At 39.2% G+C, this 20,082-nt stretch overlaps 1 protein-coding gene across 1 annotated transcript; it reads left to right on the top strand.

Moving 5' to 3' along the window:
• Window positions 1–16,646: 16,646 nt before the first annotated feature.
• LOC139945340 (uncharacterized) lies at window positions 16,647–20,077 on the top strand. The gene is made up of 6 exons (XM_071942690.1): window positions 16,647–16,770; window positions 17,384–17,673; window positions 18,295–18,439; window positions 18,808–18,939; window positions 19,308–19,720; window positions 20,012–20,077. Exons 1-6 carry the CDS (start codon window positions 16,647–16,649, stop codon window positions 20,075–20,077), a joined length of 1,170 nt encoding a protein of 389 aa, XP_071798791.1.
• Window positions 20,078–20,082: the final 5 nt, after the last annotated feature.

Genomic DNA, 20,082 nt, shown 5'->3' with positions numbered 1-20,082 from the left:
TATTTTATTGAATGTAGAACAGCCAGATTTTACCTCCTTCCCAAGTTACACACACCAGACAACCCAGTAACACCCATTATATGTGGCAATGGTTCCCCCACTGAGAAGATTTCTCTTTTTGTTGACAGTTTTCTCAAGCCGTTAATGCCGAAGATTCCATCATATTATATTCTTGACACTCCAGATTTCCTCCGCAAAATCTCAGGTATTCAGAAGCAGGTCCAGAATATAGCCATCATCGGTACTTTTGTTGTGTCCTCTCTATACACCAACATTCCTCAAGATGAAGGGATTGCTGCCTGCTCTTCAGCTCTGGCTAAGAGTGGTCACTCGTCACCACCCATTTCTGACATGGTATCCCGCATGCAACATGTTTTAACCAAAGATTTTTTTTTCATGGGTAAGAATGTCTTCTACATGTACATGGCACTGCAACGGGCACACGTACGACACCATCTGATGCCATGTCCCTGGGTCTGGTGGCGCTATATCGATGACATCTTTTTCATCTAAACCAGTGATGAAGCAAGCCTCAGAGCTTTTATCAACCACATAAATTCCTTTGACGCATCACTGTAAAGAACTACAGGAAGTACTCATAACCGCCCGGGTTCGAATCCCTACGGGTAAATTGCATACATTTCCACTTACAAATGGTTGGCTGCTTGAACTGATGCGTGACTTCATGTTCTCCATGGCAACAAATTGGTGTTACATGATTGCACACCATCTATAGTTCTGTTCTACAACTCACTGATTAACTATGACAACAATTACCGCCCAATATAGCCCAATAAAGGTGCCTTGTGAACGCACCCATCTACTATGCCGGCATCATTGAGTAATATTAATTGCCACTCAGACCAACGTCTGCGCTTTTAGGAGCACAAACAACCAACCGGCAACTGTTGCTAGTCATCTATTTAGATGAATGGTACTTAATGGAGGGGAACACACAGCAATTTGTAAGATCTGATTTCAGTTTCGCACATTTATATATTGAATGTTCCAATCTACACAGCACCATTTCAAGTGACAAAATGCACAACGTATAGCGGTTTGCTTTTAAGAGTGCCATGTGCGGCGTGCACGCATTTTGATTCGACATACCTCGTTCTAAAAGCAAGAGCTTGCAATACACACAAGCCGTTGCTGCAGTGAACAACAAACGGAGCTTTAGCATTGAGGACTTAAGATTTGTTGGAGAGTGCCTCTTTAATTTTACAATCTGGAAGTAAGTAGAAGATGGAAGCATGGCTACCGGGAGGCAGAAAATGAAGGTGGATCTTGCTGGACTGCTGTTGGTTCTTGTTTTTGCAGGAATTGACTCTAAAGCCGTAAGTTTCTTTCATTTTATATCTTTAAATGCCATAAGGAATTAATTCTTCTGCGTATCGTGGTGCTGATTGGTTTAGTGAATCAGACTCAAGTCACAGAAGTGTGTTCGAATCCCGGTCATATTCACCTGCGTCCCTTCAGCAAGACATTTTTTGCTCCTCTGCACCCAGGAGTATAAATGGATACACCTTTAATTGCTTCTCTTCGCCGAGGAGTATAAATGGGTACCAGTGATGGCAAATTAATATAGTTTTTGTGACTGATTTACCTTGGCGTTACAAATTTGGCAGCGCAAGCTGTGTATTCAGAGAAAACTGAGATGGTTTGAAAAATTGAATAAATGTTCGAATTTCAAATGCGCCATTATGAGACTAGTAGCTGTAACTTTAACGACTGATTATTTTTGGCGAGTTTGGGCATATTGTTGAGTACACCAGTGGACCGCCTAGCAGCCTAAAGCTTTACACTGTAGGCCTACTATGTATGGCGTACTAACGCTCACTAGCTTGTGTTTGGGGGGATTTTTGTTACATCAAAATAACACTGCATATTTATAACAGTCAAGTAAATGTCAATTGATTAATCAATAGTAATTCCCCCTCCACAGTCGACTTGTAAAATGTCAAACGCTAATGAGGATTAAACAATCAACGCTCATTTGTCAAAAAAAAAAAAAATTAAAATACACACGATATTGTCAAAAATTAATTAGTGCCTTTGCAATTAGCAATAATACGGCCTTAGTGAGTATGACGATTGCGCCAGATAAAAATAATGATGGCGCCAGAAAAAAACTATTGTGTTAATTTTTACCTACAGTCATCTGCTGACGAGTGGCACTAATTGTTGCCTGATGACCTTTTTTTCTAAACCTATAACCTTCTATTCAATGACAATGTTTAAGAAATGGTCAACAAGTGCACATAGGCCTAATCATTGGCTATCTTTCGAAATTTGAAAAAGGATTCTGGTCATTTTACTAAAACAATCTTGAAAATTAATAATTTTTACAGCAAACTCGGGCGGCGCAGGGACTAAAGATTTAATGAAAGAAGAAAAAAATCATAATAACACTAACGATTTCTTATGTCTATTTTCCACTTGGGTGTTTTGCATTGTTATTATTATTTGTTATTAGTTTGTAACTTGCTGTAATTGTTTTTTAACATTTATATTATTTTATTTTTTTTAACAGAACCATAATGTAAAGCAGCGTCATTAAATGGGCTGATTGTTTGTATCATGTATATTATGTTTAATAAAACCAAAACATAAATTTAAATAAACAGACATATTATTAACAATACTGACTTATTATTCATATAGCATTTTTACAAATCTTAAAACGATGTACATGCAATCACAGCATTTAAAACAACACTATTCTTGATTTATACAAGTAGAAATAAAATAGTTTAGAACCGTGTTTTTTAAAGCCATTGGACCCTTTCGGTACAGAAAAAAGTTCACAGATTTACAAATAACTTACAGGGTTTACAGAAGGTAGTGGTGAAATACTTCTCTTGAAATATTATTTCATGAAATGCTTTACTTTTTGAGAAAACAGTAAAACAATATCAATTCTCGTTAACGAGAATTACGGATTTATTTTAAACACATGTCATGACACGGCGAAACGCGCGGATACAAGGGTGGGTTTTCCCGTTATTTTCTCCCGACTCCGATGGCCGATTAGCCCAAATTTTCATAGGTTTGTTATTTGATATAGAAGTTGTGATACACGAAGTGTGGGCCTTGGACAATACTGTTTACCGAAAGAGTCCAATGGCTTTAAAGCTAATTATTTTAATAATTAATAAATTAAAATTTATTAAAGTTTCAAGTGTGTAACAAAATAATAATACACGAGGAGTCCTGTCTAATAAACAAGACAAGTTTTGACTTGTTTTTATTTGATATTAAATTTAAGACTTTCTTTTGTCAGGTACAAATATTTGCTTGATCACAAGTTACCAATTACACATGAATTACTCGGACTACCGGCACAGTTGCTATGCTACATTTCCAGGGCAAGTTTTTGCGTAGAAACGGAAAGACACAACGAACACCCACTCACAGTTTTCGCTGAATGTGCACTTTACCACGGTTTGCTCATCTGGAGGTTGCTATGCCTTTAATCAAGGCGCACGCGGCGGCGGCAACCCCAGATGTCACGCACGAAAAAAAAAACCAGCGCGAGCGACAGAGCTTTTTTCGTGCGTGATATCTACTCGGGTCGTGCTTGACAAGGGGTTGCTGCGTGCGCCTTGACTAAAGGCTATGCAAAGGCTTGGCCCAAACAATTTGACATAGCAACTCTTTCTATGGTCTGAAGAATTCACATGTAAGCGGTAACTTTCAAATGCAACTCACAAAAGGCTTATTTTAATTAATTGAAAAACCAATTGCGCATACCATTGTCTGTTACTTATTGGCCAATCACAACACACACTTTATGGAAACGGACCAACGCCACTACCCCGTGCACGGGAGTGAGAAAATATGTATTTATTTAACCCCCTTGCAAGCATCGAATGATAATTAAAGACAAAGCATACACCCGTTTGAGGTTCACTGGATATTTTGGTTGTGTTATATAACAACGTCGATCAATATCTACGGGCAAAGTGTTGAGGCGAACAACTGTTTGCCTAAACACCCGGTGGGTTATTATCGCTAATTTGTCTTTAATTAACCTGAGAATACAATTATTGTATAGATTGAGGGTGAATCTTGGGTCGTATCAGAATTAACGGCTTTGGATACGGCTGTTGCTAAGGGGTTGCCATGGAAGTCCTATACCCTTGAACACAATGAAGCCGTAGCCGTACACCAAGCCGTATCAGCCGATTCGGAGACGGTCTTAAAGTTGTTGGTGCTTTACACGTACCACTGGGGAGTGTTGTCAATAAGCGGTCTAGTGTTTTGTTTCTGTTATTACCAAAAGTGTTTTAATGGAATCATAAGGAGTACTATTGTTGTTACAAATTGATTTACCTATGTGCTGTACTTTCTTATACACCTGATTGCAACTGTTTTTAATTTGAACATTTACCCAACATGATATATTGGATGCATGGAGTGCACTGTCGCAGATTATATTATAACTCAGTGAATACTGGCTTTTTCAAACGGGTCAGTCAATGAGCCGAAACCAGATTTATTGTGACGTAGTGTGCAGTAAACGCGACTTCAGACGTAACTTTTAAACTTGAGTTGCGATAACGTGCAGTTAGAAGTATTTTTAGTATTTAAAACACCGCAAGGGTGTAAACAGGGTGTCAGACTAGTCTGCCCATGGGGTGTGGTTCCTGTAAATTCAAAATGGCGTCCAGCAACCTCGTGACCAAATAAGCGCGTCCCTCCGTGTCACTACACTCTCAATACACAACTATGTGTTGACCAATAGCTCCATCTACATGTATTGACTAATTTGTACATGTATTGCTTCATATACATCGACTACCTGTAGATCAATCTAACTCCGAGAAGACGCACCACGATATTGTAGATTCACTCTGATGCACTTCATTTCTCTTCAGTAATTGAATTTGTTTCAAATATGGTAACCTTACCGCCACCTTCTTTATCAACAAGTGTTTTATTTACCTTTCTAAAATAAATTTCATGTGGTAACCTAACCGCCACCTTCATACCCCCAATAAGTTACAATTAAACTTAATTGAAAACTGAGTTAAATAACACAATTTCACTTTCGTAACGTCATATTTCATGCTCTATGGTCGGGTCCAACGAACCTAATAATACAATATTTAAACAGGCTTTGTAAAACTAATTTGTGAAATGAAACTAATTGCACACAAACCTACATGATGACTTAATTAGCTGTTCGACATAGTAGTCAGAACAGCGAATGTATGTATCAGGATTTTTTGTGTTTCGTATAATTATTTCGCTCTGTTCAAAAGCCTGTAGTGTTTAAGGCTTTTAATCAAAGTTGTTAAGATTGTTAATTTCGTTTCTTCTTTTTGTTAATTTATACAATATAGCACCACTTGGCTAATCAAACAGAAGGTAAGCATTAATTGACCGTCTGTTATTCAGTACTTTAAAGGGTAGTGTAATGTGCTGACTCCCATTAACAAAGCATGCTGAACATTCAGAACTGCATTGTAACCTGCCAAATGTCTTTAAAAACTGCTCCCTAATAATATTATTAGTACTTTGTACTTTAAGCAGAGCCACGAAAAAACAATTGTGACGTGGTATAAAACAGTAGCTTTTTAAAAGCAGAGAGTGTATAAACGAAGAATTGATTGACTGTTATCATTATGCCGCCTATGACGACAAGAACTGAAACCTTGTGTACACAACCACTTTTGTTTTTTAAGTTAAAACAGAACTTCCTCGTGTACAGTGTTCGCCTATATCGGCCCTTCTATGACACAATTTGACAACCTTCAAGGAGTTGCCTTTATAAACTACGGCATTTAAGAAACGCTATCTTTGCAAGAATTTGCGATTAATTTCGTTTTCACGAACCGACACACATACAAGTTGCTGTACTCATTGCATTGCATGGCGCGCACCGAGCTCATGTGCCAAATACTAGTTGAAAACAATCTGAAATATTTTGAAGGGTATAGTTCAAAAAAGTAAAATTTAGACGTGATTCTCCTCGACTGCTGGTTTTTACTAGTGTGGTAGAAGTGTCTCGGTTAGTGGTGTCGGTGATGATTTTTTAAAATTTGTTTTTAATATAATAATTTTGTTTTCCGAAGTCGGCAGACACACAATTTTAAAAGGACTGAAGGCCACTTCAAGTTGTGGGCTACAACATTTTTTTCCAGGGGTCGTTGCCACCCACTCCTGGGGCTGAAACAGGAACACCCCCTTTACAGTCCATCTGGATGTAGGCTTCAATCAGAAGCCTGGCTGGTAGAGCAGAAAGCACTACCTCCCCAACTAATCCCTCAATTTTCCTCTTCGCCAATAACCGAATGTAAAACAAACTGTACCTTTCTGTAAACGAATGGCTAGAATCAGCATTACCACTGTGCATCAGGGAATCTGACAAGACACGCTTTGCACTCTATGGACAGTTTATAAAACTGCCACCATTTACGTTGTTAATAAGTGAACACCGTTGCATCAAAATCCTTAAATGAATTAACCTTAAAACAAATTGATGAGAAGAATGAGGTTATGCTAGGCAATGTCAATTTAATAGAATACATAACGTGTTCACAAACTCGCAGTTAATGATTATAACACGATTTGATTGAATACCTACGTTGATCGAAATGTTGACGCGGTGGTATCTTTCTTGTTTGTTTATTTTGCTATAGTGTTAAAAGCAGAGTCGTTGGGTGATTCACCTAGCAACTGAAACATTGCAAATAAACCGACTCATCACGCAGTCATCAATTTTGCTTTCTGTCTGAAATTTTGTTTTCTGTCTGAGAGATAAATCAAACTAAAATTAAAGCTAAAATCTAGAGGAAGACACACTCTATTAAAATGGGGAGTGATGTGTATTTGAAGAGTTGAGAATGATAAATCCTATGAGGGTGTATGGGTGGAGATGCATTCTTTGAATCATGTCTTTAACGCAAAAGAGTAAATACAACTTGTGTTCCAGCGATACTTAATTTAATCCCTTTTTGTGTGTGAGTGTTTTGGGTTATAGGCTAAAGGAAATTGCAGCCTGTTCTATACAGAGATCAATAAAAAGTCTGATATCAATTATCGACTTTTCATTTCAATGTCCTTTGTCTCATTTCTTTGATACGCCAGTACGTTGTGCATGGGCGAAGGAAGTGTACAACGTCTCCCAAAACCAGTCTACGTCACGGTAAGCATTATTAACACAAAGTTTACGATTTGCTAGTCTTGCTTCAACATGTTTCTCAGTCATTCTTCTCACATTTTCATTGCATGTTTCGAGACTCCACACAAGACGCAAAATTCTGCAACGGCTTGAGCTCTTGTTTTAACCAGTTGGTCTTTCTGTTTTGGCCAACCAGTCGCTCGTACGATTTTGCAAAGATTGTTCATACAAACAAGTGTTACAACGCCGTCACTATGTCCTTTTTACTGGGTCTCAGCGCCTCGCCCTAAGGTCCCGGAATGAGCTGGTGACTGGTCCCCTCAAAGACATTCACTGGTCTTGCAGGGCAAAATGTTTTATTTGATGCAACAATTTCATTGGATAAACGTGCTGTGACGTAAGCTTTCCATACCGCTTTATGATTGGTTCAAGGTGATATGTAGTGTCAACTTGCACTTTCAACCGTTTGCTGCACGCAGTGTACTTGTGCATTTTGTTGTGTACATCATGAAGGCCCCTAGTTGTTTTAGATCATATTATACATTCATAAATACCTAAGACAGTTTATCCATTATGATTGGTCGAGAGGGCAACACGAGGGGTTGTTTGAACGGATGATATAACACCAGTAAAAAGTGTTGAAACATGGGCGTGGCACGCGAGCTTGCACCTGTTCTTATAAGACAGTTTCGTCGTTCCTATATCGGTCGAGGGCAACGGCTGAAAATGTGGTGCCACATCACGCGATACACGCGACGCGCACAGCATTCCCTTATAAGGAGTTATTTACCCGAGGGCGGCGGAGGGCTTTACCATTTCATAGCTGGAGGGGTGTTGTGTTGAAAGAAATCATTGAACAATTATAATTTTTGCATTTATTTTACTTTTTGACCAAAAAGTGTTGATGTTTTTGACCGAAAAGGTATTTATGAATGGGAATCAAAGTGTGTTGAATCGGTTTTCAACTAGTGGTTTAAACCCGCCGAGGCCTGGTTCTTGATAATTTACCTCGACTTCGTCTCGGTAAAATTATCAAGAACCAGGCTCGTTGGGATTAAACCACTAGTTGAAAACCTCTTCACCACACATTGATTCCGTTTTACCCATTATAACATCTATAAAATAATTGTCCAAATTATTATTTTCTTCAATCATAAAAAAATTCCGTTTCACTGCTAGTAACTTGCAGAAATTTTCGGTTTTAAAAAGGCAATCCATCAAGGGAGAACTCTGTACCGAATTGCCCGCAATTAATTGTATCATTAACGCAAATAACTCAAAGTACAAAGTGCTCGGCTCGATAATATTGAAACAAGGAACACAAGTTTACTAATACAGACGCGGCTGATATTGAACCAGTAGGAGTGCTCGTTTTATAAATGACCTCATGTTCCGACGATTCTAATTAGATAATTGGACCGGTGATTGGCAAGCCACGATTTGAATATTGTCACGAGCTTTGGTTACACATTGATACTAGCGTCGATGTTGGAACTGACCATCGTGGCTCTTGTGTTTATCAGTGGACACTATTGTTAATTACTCAAAATAATAATTAGCATAACACCTTACATGGTAACGAGTAATGGGGAGAGCTGTTGATAGTATAAAACATTGTGAGAAACGGCTCCCTCTGAAGTAAAGTAGTTTTCGAGAATTAAAAGTAATATTCCACTAATTTGATTCCGAGATCTCAGAACTAGAATTTGAGGTCCCGAAATCAATCATCTGAAAGCACACAACTCTGTGTGACAAGGGTGATTTTCTTTCATAGTTATCTCGCAACTTCGACGACCAATTGAGCTCAAATCTTTACAGGTTTGTTATTTTGTGCATATGTTGAGGTACACCAAGTGAGAAGACTGGTCTTTTACAGTTACCAATAGTGTCCAATGTCTTTATTATGAGATGTATTTGAATATTTATTTTTCATTTTATTTCTTATTTATTTATTTATTTGATTTCTATTTTATTCCTTTGTTTCCTTTGTACACCAAATGTTCTTGTGGATCCCATGTCTTTAGAAATCCCCTTTAGCCCCCCCTTGTTTGTGACCTTGGTGAAATTAAGTAAGCGCACATTGACAAGCAACTGTGAGCCATGCAATCGGGTGTGAAAGTTTAAATGAATATTTTTTATTAAAAAGACACTAGGCCGACGAAATGACAATGCATACTAATAGTTATACTAATAGTTGTAACTTACTACTTCCACAGGCTGGCACAACATGTTTTCGTTGGTAGTCCTGATTACTTTCCATGTCCAATGTATCACTCAACCGAAGGGTATAATATATCGACACAAAGCGGGACTATAAAGGTGAGTTGAATGGGCACAATCCTCCTGCTATTTTAACATTTTGTATGCCCTTGCATTTGAAAGACATGACACTTAATCAAGACACATTGCCTTGGATTGGTCGTTTTGGGCTATAAAAAGTATTTGTGTTGAATTGAAATGGTTGGAAAGATGTTTTAAAGCCATTGGACACTTTCAGTACAGAAAAAAGTACACAGATTTACATATAACTTACAGGGTTTACAGAAGGCAATGGTGAAAGAATTTTCTTGAAATATTGTGCCATGAAATGCTTTACTTTTTGAGAAAACATTAAAACAATATCAATTTTCGATATCGAATATTAAGGATTTATTTTAAACACATGTCATGACACGGCGAAACATGCGGAAACAAGAGTGGTTTCCCGTTACTTTCTCCCTAAATTTTCACAGGTGTGCTGTTTTATATATAAGTTGTGATACGCGAAGTGTGGGCCTTGGACAATACTGTTTAACATAGAACAAAATAATTTTATGCCCCAAAATGTATGTCCTTAAACTTCGTGAACTAATAATCGTCCGCCGTTTTGGAAATTAAATTGTTGACTTCCCAACGTCGTGATTAAAATAGCTCTCTGTACTTTCATTTATCTAATTTTTTATTTATATTCATAGATTCGGTTCACCGAAGTTCTGTTTGTCCATCGCATTGACATCTATGAGACGTTGGGGGCGGGCTCCGTAGTGACCATTACCGCTAAGAACGCAGTCAATCAGAGCGTTCTCTGGCAGGCAGACAGTCCGGAGCTAGTCAACTGCACTCGTATATTCTCACCCATTCTAGAGGTATCACTCATTCTAACAATGTTTCAAAGCAGACGATGTAATTAGTCTAGATGGCACCATGCCGTAAGGTTGTTCATAATTTTGATTTGAAGCGTTCACACTCTATAAGGTGTCAAAATGGTCAAGTGGTTAGACTGCACGACTTACAATCACGAGGTTGTGGGTTCGAATCCCCAAAGCTAACCGCTAATTTCACACTGACTATTAATTAAATATTGTTCCTAGTCATTAGCCCTAGTCTTGATATTACGTCTATGATTTTTCGTTCATAATAGACGTTAAACCAATGTATCAATGAGAGTGATTGGCTGTTGTCAGTTTGACGTGTGTACAACCCCCGGTGGGAGTTTGCCGAGAACAGACTGGTGAAAATTTGCTCACATTGTAATGGCCCCTTTTTCGGCAGACGTTAATTTCGGTTACCTTCCCTTTTACACGGCTTTCACTGATCGTGCAAAATTGATGGACTTCTATAATTAGCGGGAACTCATTACGAAATGGATGTCTTGCAGGAAATCAAATTTTCTGACTCGAGCATGTCGTTTGTTTGTCCACGGTTACCGGTTATAGTCGTCACACTTTTGTTTACCGGCGCCTACTTAATCAAAACGATTACTGTTGAGACTGCTTGCACTTTAACCCTTTAGTCCCTGCACCGCCCGAGTTTGCTGAAATCCAATTTCTCAAGATTCTTGCAGTAAATTACTGGAATCGTAGTTCGCATTTTAAAAGATAGCCATGGCTTAATATGTATGTACAATTGTTTACCCTTTCGGTAATATTTGTATAAAAGTACAAGTTCTCATGGGAACAATACATGCCTCTCATTAAACGGCTACGGTAATTTTTATGGCGAATATTTTTGTGCACGGATAAAATGGACACAAGAGCTTTTCAAGGCTTTTGTCTGGCTCAATGCTCATACTGATTAAATGCGAAGGCGTTAATTTTCGACAATACCATCATAAATAATGAACAGTTTCCTGTTTACTAATGAGCGTTTTATTTTTCGTAAGAGCTAAATTATTTCATCATCATTAGCCTCGACAAGTCAACTGTGAAGGGAAAATTAATAACGATCTATAACAACTAGATACATTAACAAATGCGTAGACCTACTAATGACTATCGAGTTTTCTTTTGATGTTTTTTTTTCTACAAACACAAGCTAGCGAGGTTTCCTCGTACCGCATACAGTGTATCGCTATAGGCGGCTGGGCGGTACAATGGCTAAATGGTTAAACGTTTGTTACATTTCATTGTGTTCTCAGGAGTTAACACAGTGTGCTGACATTGTCGGCGACAACCGTTGGGGTACTCTCTGTTAGAAAACAACACATCAAAAACATTTTGAAATGTGTTACAAATCTTGGTTCTCCTCGACGTAGACTGGCCCCCTGTTTTAGGATAAAGTTATACACTTTCATTGCATGCCTAATTGATTCACAACCTCTAAAACGGCAACGGTTTCTCAAAATGATGGCGCATTACTTTATTTCGTACGCCGATACAAAATAAGATTGACACATGTAAAGAATAAGTTAACTTCCAGATTTAAACTAACTTTGAGCTGATTACTCGTTACCATTTACTGCATATTATGTTATTCCTATTTCAGTACCTGGGGTTTCCAGTCAAAACTATTCTGTTAGAAATCAACACGACACTGACAACCAGCTTCCAGATAGACGGTGTACGAATCCATGGAAGGAATGGTGATTTAACAAACATATATTGTATTTTAGGTTGAACGAAGTATGTTTTAATGTTTTTCCTTGTTCAACCCAAAACTGTTTCATTTTTTATCATTAATTATTTAGCATGAGAAAAAAAACTGCCCCCACTGAGGTCAAAAAGCACACTCACTGAGGCCAAAAGTGGCAATTTACGATGTATGCGTAAAAACGTAGGTGTGACCTCAGCGTCCCATCCCTGTTGCGTGTCACGTTTTATTTACGTAAAAGGGGTCTATTCGGGATTTTCCTTTCTCTTCTACTTTGTTTTGGATGAATTAAGGCTGTGTTCATCGAGTGTATGGCGTTATTATTATCCCTTAGATGTAATTCTTGTCTACCCCTTGCTGTTCCTATCCAAAGTACTGTTTTGCAAACAGATCTAATGTAATATCTGCGTATAATTTTTAATAAAACCACAGCTTCCCTGACTTTTGTGAGAATACACTTTTAAAAACAAAATTCAAATTTAAGGTGGCCAGGACAGGGTTGTTACCTGCTGGATGTTTTTACAATATAGACTGGTCCGCTGTTTCGAGGGATTTTCTCAAATGACTCATAAACGAGCCACATTCTGTCGAGTAAGAAATCATATTGTTTGACACACCTGACCCCACCCGCACACATTTTCATGGGTGCCCCCCCCCCTGGAATGGTGACATTCAATCTGTAGAACTCCTATAGTGAAATAAGTAATGTCAGACTTCAATATAGCAGGATTTTATTATACCATCCCAAATGGACCAGTGTGCAGTTTTAAAAAGAACCCTCCAAAAACAAATCTTACGTTTACATTGCTTTTCTTAAACCAGACGCTCCAATGGAGTTTCGCCTGGTGAACGGATCTGACGTCAGCAATGGCGTCATACAAATATACAGCGTCGACCTAATGACATGGGGTCACGTGTGCGGTGACCATTGGGGCCTCCCTGAAGCCAATATGCTCTGCAGACAACTAGGCTTTGTTGGTGCCAATGCTGCTTTCACTCAGAGTGATGTGGCCGGAGTGTTTCTTATCCAGAATGTAACTTGTACAGGATCCGAGATGGATGCTTCAGAATGTAGCTATAATAACATCAGTCAATCGTGCCCAGAAAGGAAGGCTGCTGGGGTCGGTTGTAAAACAGGTAATGTAGCTGAGTTGTTTTTTAACAAGTTACGCAATTTTTCTGATTTTTCCTTGATTTGTCTGTAGCCCACTATGTCCCACCAATTTTCCCGACCAATTGCGCCAATCGAATGCTGTGTCCGATCAATTATGTCCGAAAAACCGAAAACAGAACCACAAACAGACATGTTGCCCAATTCGTTTTGTCCAACAAAACATACTTTTGTCGATCATTTTATAAAAAATGTACTCCCATCACATAATTTTTTTGGTGATAACTAATAACCTGACATTATTTTCATCCGTCCAAAACTGGTTTAAATTATTACAATTAATGTTTGTCTTTGTGAACATTATAGAAGGAACCATCTGTAACGTGCAACATATCGCCAATTCACCAAGTACATGTACCGACCAGCTTTGTAATGAGTTACGGAATGACTCGTGGTACAGTGAAAGCAGCAGTGCAAGTACTAGTACTAGTACCACCGCCCTAAGTAGCACAAGCTTTAGTGACAGTGACAACCTTATTGGTAATGACAGTGACAGCAGCAGCAGTACAAGTGGCAGTAGTACTAGTAGCACCAGCCTTAGTGACAGTGGCAGCTTTACTGACAGTAACAGCCTTATTGGTAATGACAGTGACAGCAGCAGCAGTACAAGTGGCAGTAGTACTAGTAGCACCAGCCTTAGTGACAATGACAGCTTAACTGACAGTGACAACCTACGTAATGACAGTGACACCAGTAGTACAAGTAGCAGTAGTAGTACTAATACCACCAGTCTTAGTGACAGTGGCAGCTTTACTGACAGTAACAGCCTTATTGGTAATGACAGTGACAACAGTAGTACTAGTAGCAGTAGTACTAGTAGCACCAGCCTTAGTGACAGTGGCAGCTTTACTGACAGTAACAGCCTTAACAGTAATGACAGTGACAGCAGTAGAACTAGTAGCAGTAGTACTAGTAGCATCAGCCTTAGTGACAATGACAGCATTATTGGTGATGGCGAAGGCAGCAGTAGTACCACCAGCCTCAGTAGCACAACCTCTAGTGACAGTGACATCCTTAGTAGCGATGGCAATGACAGCAGTAGTACTAGTAGCAGTAGTACTAGTAGCATCAGCCTTAGTGACAATGACAGCATTATTGGTGATGGCGAAGGCAGCAGTAGTACCACCAGCCTAAGTAGCACAACCTCTAGTGACAGTGACATCCTTAGTAGCGATGGCAATGACAGCAGTAGTACTAGTAACAGTAGTACTAGTAGCACCAGCCTTAGTGACAATGACAGCATTAGTAGTGATGGCAAAGGCAGCAGTAGTACCACCAGCCTCAGTAGCACAACCCCTAGTGACAGTGACATCCTTAGTAGCGATGGCAATGACAGCAGTAGTACTAGTAACAGTAGTACTAGTAGCACCAGCCTTAGTGACAATGACAGCATTAGTAGTGATGGCGAAGGCAGCAGTAGTACCACCAGCCTCAGTAGCACAACCCCTAGTGACAGTGACAGCCTTATTAGTAATGGCAGTGACACCAGTAGTACTAGTAGCAGTAGTACTAGTAGCACCAGCCTTAGTGACAATGACATCATTAGTAGTGATGACAAAGGCACCAGTAGTACCACCAGCCCCAGTAGCACAACCCCTAGTGACAGTGACATCCTTAGTAGCGATGGCAATGACAGCAGTAGTACTAGTAGCAGTAGTACTAGTAGCACCAGCCTTAGTGACAATGACATTAGTAGTGATGACAAAGGCACCAGTAGTACCACCAGCCTCAGTAGCACAACCCCTAGTGACAGTGACATCCTTAGTAGTGATGGCAATGACAGCAGTAGTACCAGTACCAGCCTCAGTAGCACAACCCCTAGTGACATTGAAACGTTTACTGACAGTGACAACAGCGGTAACAGTAGTACTAGTAGCACCACTGTCAGTAGCACGACTCTTAGTGACAGTGACATTGACAGTGTAAGCAATGAAAATAGCAATGTCAGAGGTAGTGGCAATGGCAGTGGCAGTGGTACTGAGAACGGCAGTGACGGCAGTGGTGATACCGACAATGTAAATCCAACCAATAGCGACTACAATAGTGGAATGGGTAGCGGTCATAATCAAATCATCAATTCAAACACTACACAAGTAACTGTGACTGCGACCACAAACTTGCCAACTCAACTTACCAGCTTGGGTTTTGAAGGGACAGCGACAACTACCCCATCGAGTCTCACTCAAAACACCCCAGAAAGTAGTACCGGCGGACAGCCGGAAGGGTGTGACACATTTCATGACACGGACTGCTCACCGGAAGAGAGCTTCTTTTACTCAACTTTAGAACCGAGGTTTTGTGGAGACTGGCTTTGCACGATTCACTACCAAGGTGAGACAGACAAAAACAAGAAACTTAAAACATGGACAGTTATCAAAAACAAAATCTGTTTAGCTAAAAATAAAAATCAATTCGAAGCAATGTTTATGGAAGTTTTGCCAGTCAAGGACTCTTTCTGTAGCACGTTTCCAAGCCTTTAATATTTACCTTTCGTTTGAAATATTTCTTTTTGTTTTGCTAATTTGTTTTTTTTTCACGACTAAAAAGCAATTTCAAACTCAAAGGAGCTTCATCCTTATAAGCATTTTTTGTTTAACGGACTTAATACTCGTCTTGCGAGTATTGCATGCAGGGCAGACTGTAAGAGTTTTCCGCGTGCTGCAATGCATATGCACTATACTTATCACCGGTATTGCTACCTTTTCAGAGTCGGCACTTATCATCACCAATGGCTCTCTTGATGCATCGAGTATACGCATTCTGCACGTCACACCGAATCTCCCGTCAGTGCATTGGTGCGCCCTCAATGATGAGAATAACCAATGGCTTGAGTTGAATTTTGACCGGATGGTAGGGATCACAAAGTTGACGTTCATTTATTTCGGGGATCCCCCTGGTGGGATGACGTCATTCCTTTTGTCCGTCACAGTTGATGGTGTCCTTTGGAAGTATTATGTTGACACGGACCATCATCCAAAAGTAAGTTGTTTACCCGTGTTTGGTAAAACAAAGTACGTGTCTTGTTTTGCGAACACAGTTCCATCATTGGTTCTGCACGTTCCTCGTAGGCCCCTACCAATAAACCAAACTTTTTTTATCTTATTTGTTGTAAAGTTTAAAATTTGCATTCCTTTTTTTTTCGGCAGTTTATTTTTCAAATAAATCAGAGTTTCTGTTTTTGTGCATCGCATCTTGAATTCTTTAACCCTTTTTTTTTCAAAAGGAGTCACTTAATTTAAGTTTCCCGCTACTTTTGTAGGTGAACCCGTGGTTACATTTAAGCCCGAGGCCTTGTTGTGTTGTTGTTGTTGTTGGTGGTGTTGGTGTTGTTGATGATGTGCCACAGCCAGAAATGTTTAACACACATCTTTACCTTTAAGTGCATTGTTTAAGTACAAGTACGACTTGATCAGATTGTTCAATATTTGCTTGGCATTAACTCTGGACTTCTGTACTCGCTTCCAAATTCAGGAATTCTACTTAAACGCAAATTCTACAATGTGGGATAATGATGTCGAATTTTCGGATCCTTTTGAGACCTTTGTATTTCGTGTTCACCCAAGAAAGTGGAGTAACCAGAATCTATGTACAACCATGACAGTTTGGGGCTACGATATGAACGGTAAGAAATACAAAACATGATGTAGGACTATGAAAAACACCTGCGCGTATTAATCCCAAGAACCGTTTATAACTCTACTGTGATGTAAGTCTTATCGAAAGCAAAGATGTTGGCTTCATCATCACGATTGGTGCAATATTTGCATATCATTTTGCAAATTGATAATTAACGCCGTACTAATCGAAAGTATTAGCTGTTAGTTGATACAATGTTGTTTCGCATTAATAGTTAGCATGAGACTTATGTTTTATAACAAATAGAACTCGAAAGTGGATCGTCTTAATATGCAATAACGTGCGCGTCCAATAACATTTTGACCAGAACTTTTAAAAGCTTTTTAAAATCATTTTGTTTTACAATCTCCATTTTAACATTATCATAACTATGTTTATTTTCTTTTGGGCAATTCAATTACTTTTGGACAGCCCTTGATTACCTCGAATTCCTGGTAAATGTAAAATAAATGACTTGTAATCAACGAAAACGGTAAACATTATTATTGTCACAGTTGAAACAAAATGCGTTGAAACCCAAAATTATTCATAAATTCAGCCAATCAGATTTCCTTGTGGCTTATAACTTGGCAGTTTTGAATTTCCTCGTTTTTCAGCAGATGCGCGAGAACTTGGAATGAGAAGCCACGAGATATACGATTCCCAGCTTAAGGTGTCTAAGAGTCTTAGTGGGTACACTGCTTCAGACGCCCGGCTCGATAGCCCCAACGCCTGGTGTGCAAACACTTCTCTCGGGATACCAGCCTTTCAGATTGACCTTCTAGTAGAGACGTCATTGATGGGTATCTTGATCCAGGGTAAAGATTCTGACCAATCCACAGCCAGCATACACCCTACGTCATTTAATGTTCGCTCGTCACCTGATGCAAAACATTGGTGGTATCGAAAGGTATAAACAATGTTTTCCTTATTGTTTTCTTCCTTTTAATTGGCGTGTTATGGCTTAGGGATTAAGAACAACGGATTCAAGCTCGTGTGTTTGATCAGCAAAATGTGGATTCGAGTCCCGGTCGTGACACCTGTCTCCTCAAACAAGACACACAATAATTGTTTCGCAACAGTTCGGGAGGTAGTGCTTTCTGCTCCCACTAGGCAGGCTTCTGATGGATGATACCCAAGCCTACATCCGTATGGACAACCCTGTTTCACCACTAGTTGGCAATGGCCCCTACAGCCATTTTGTGCACTCTCTCCTTAAACAAAATCCACCACAGTTTGGGTTAAAAATAAAGCAAACGAAGTGCGTGAACATAATACCGTTGATGATGATCGTTTACTCTTTACACCGATGTGCACAGATGTAAGCACTGTACACCTCGCACCCGTGTGATTTGCCTGTGGGTTTTTGTCCAGAGACATCGGGGAAGTACGGTTTAACATTTTAGATTACACTGCGGTGTAGGAGTAAAAACAAACCATCATATTTTCTATCTAACATCTGATGTATAATTTGTTTTCATTTTCTAACCGAAATCCATAACGTGATAATGAATTTGTTGATGTATTTTAGGTAAGCAACTTTCAGCTAAAGAACGGCGAGTCCTTCAGGCACAATATCAATAAACCCATTAACGGCAGTAAAATCAGGTTCAACTATTTCATTTGGGAGGATGATCTCTGTTTCCGATTCGAGCTGCTAGGAGTAATGCACATAAGTAAGATTCATTATTTTATTTGTTTTAATTTAAAAATCTGAAAATTTTAGTTATTTGAAAACCATAATGGGTTGCAATATTGTTACTGAGTTATTTGGGCCATTCTGGTCAAAACCATCGTTTTCACATTGTGCTCTTTCTGCGGTTTGTCCATAATTCTGGGCTGCGTCCGCCATTTTGAAAATCATATGAATTATCAAACTTATTTATTGCAACTTAATTAAGATATGTTGGGTCTTTTCTATTTGAACACAGGAATAGAAATGTTAAAAAACAGGTATAGGCTTACACTTAATTAAACCAAATTGAATGTTGTTTTTCCTTCATTTATTTGTTTTCCTTTGAACGGTTCTTGTTTTTATTTTTAGGCAACTTACTGTTTGCTGATTTCGAAGACACCGTTCCTCTATGGCAAGACGAGTCCAGTAGCAATGGCAGCTGGGCATGGTTTCGTATCGGTGACATCTGGGACAACGATGACATCGCTGACGAGTTTAACAGTACGTGTCATAAGCCTGTTTTTATTATATCCTTAGTGCTCAGATACGCTTGTTACACATGATGTCAGCACACACAAACAACGACGGTGATTTGATAACTTTATTTTTGTCACATTAATGGATGTTTGAGATTTTTGGACAAAAACAAAATGTATCTACTGCAAACTATCATAATTGGTGTCTCTCCTCATTTACAACGCATGTGGCAGCAGACTTACCAGAAGTAAGTTTGAATTATTTACATAGTTCTGAGCATGCGCCCATTACCGAGAATAATAGATTTACCTAGTAAGTATGCTGCTATCTAGCGTCCAAAGAGTCGCCCCATTGTGAAATCATCTGAAAATTCGGCCTCCATTTTGTTTCAGGTAGTTTCATCTTCTACAACTGGAATGAGGGCGCCTCAAAATGTCTTTCCATTATCCAGTCCTTATACCCCGAGACCACGCCCACATACTCAGAATTGAACACAGAGGGCGTCTCAACAGCGCCACCAACGTCTCCACAGCCAGCGTCCTCTAACTCTTTCTACCCTTGCATGGACGGAAACTCGCAGTCTCCGTACGTGTCGCGAATACTCTTTATTAAATTTCAAGAAGATCCATTTGAATTTGTTGTGAGACTACGTTATTTAGTCCGTGGTTTGTCCAGTGATACCAGACTTGAGGTTAAAGCTATCAATGCGGATGAAGTGGAGACTACGGTTTGGGAAAAGAAAGCAGAGATTGAGGGGCGTGTACAAAGAGGTCACTTTGTGTACACAATACAAACAGGGACGCAGGTATGTATGAGCGTCTCAAACAGATTGGTGAAAATAAATAAGTTGTGTTTTTGGTTAACGAGCACTGTAAACCAATCATAAAATCCATTTATGAACCTCCCTTATATTGGAAACGCTATCTTCGATTGTATTTACTTCTTATTTTGTTTTCATCCATAGATACCACAATCTTTAAATATTATTATATAAACCTCGATAAGTTACTGGAAAAACGCAATTCAATTTTACTCTTTGAAAGTTTCCTGGGAATAAACTACAGTAGCTTCCGCAGAACCTTGTTCCCAAAAACAGATTGAATCGCCGAGCGATCTGAACAGTTTGATTTGCTCGTCTCCAATCACGCTGATATTGAACTAGTTACC

This window comes from Asterias amurensis, chromosome 12 (genome assembly GCF_032118995.1).
Source record: "Asterias amurensis chromosome 12, ASM3211899v1".
In the NCBI taxonomy this organism is placed as follows: domain Eukaryota; kingdom Metazoa; phylum Echinodermata; class Asteroidea; order Forcipulatida; family Asteriidae; genus Asterias; species Asterias amurensis.
This window is presented reverse-complemented; position numbering and strand designations above follow the sequence as displayed.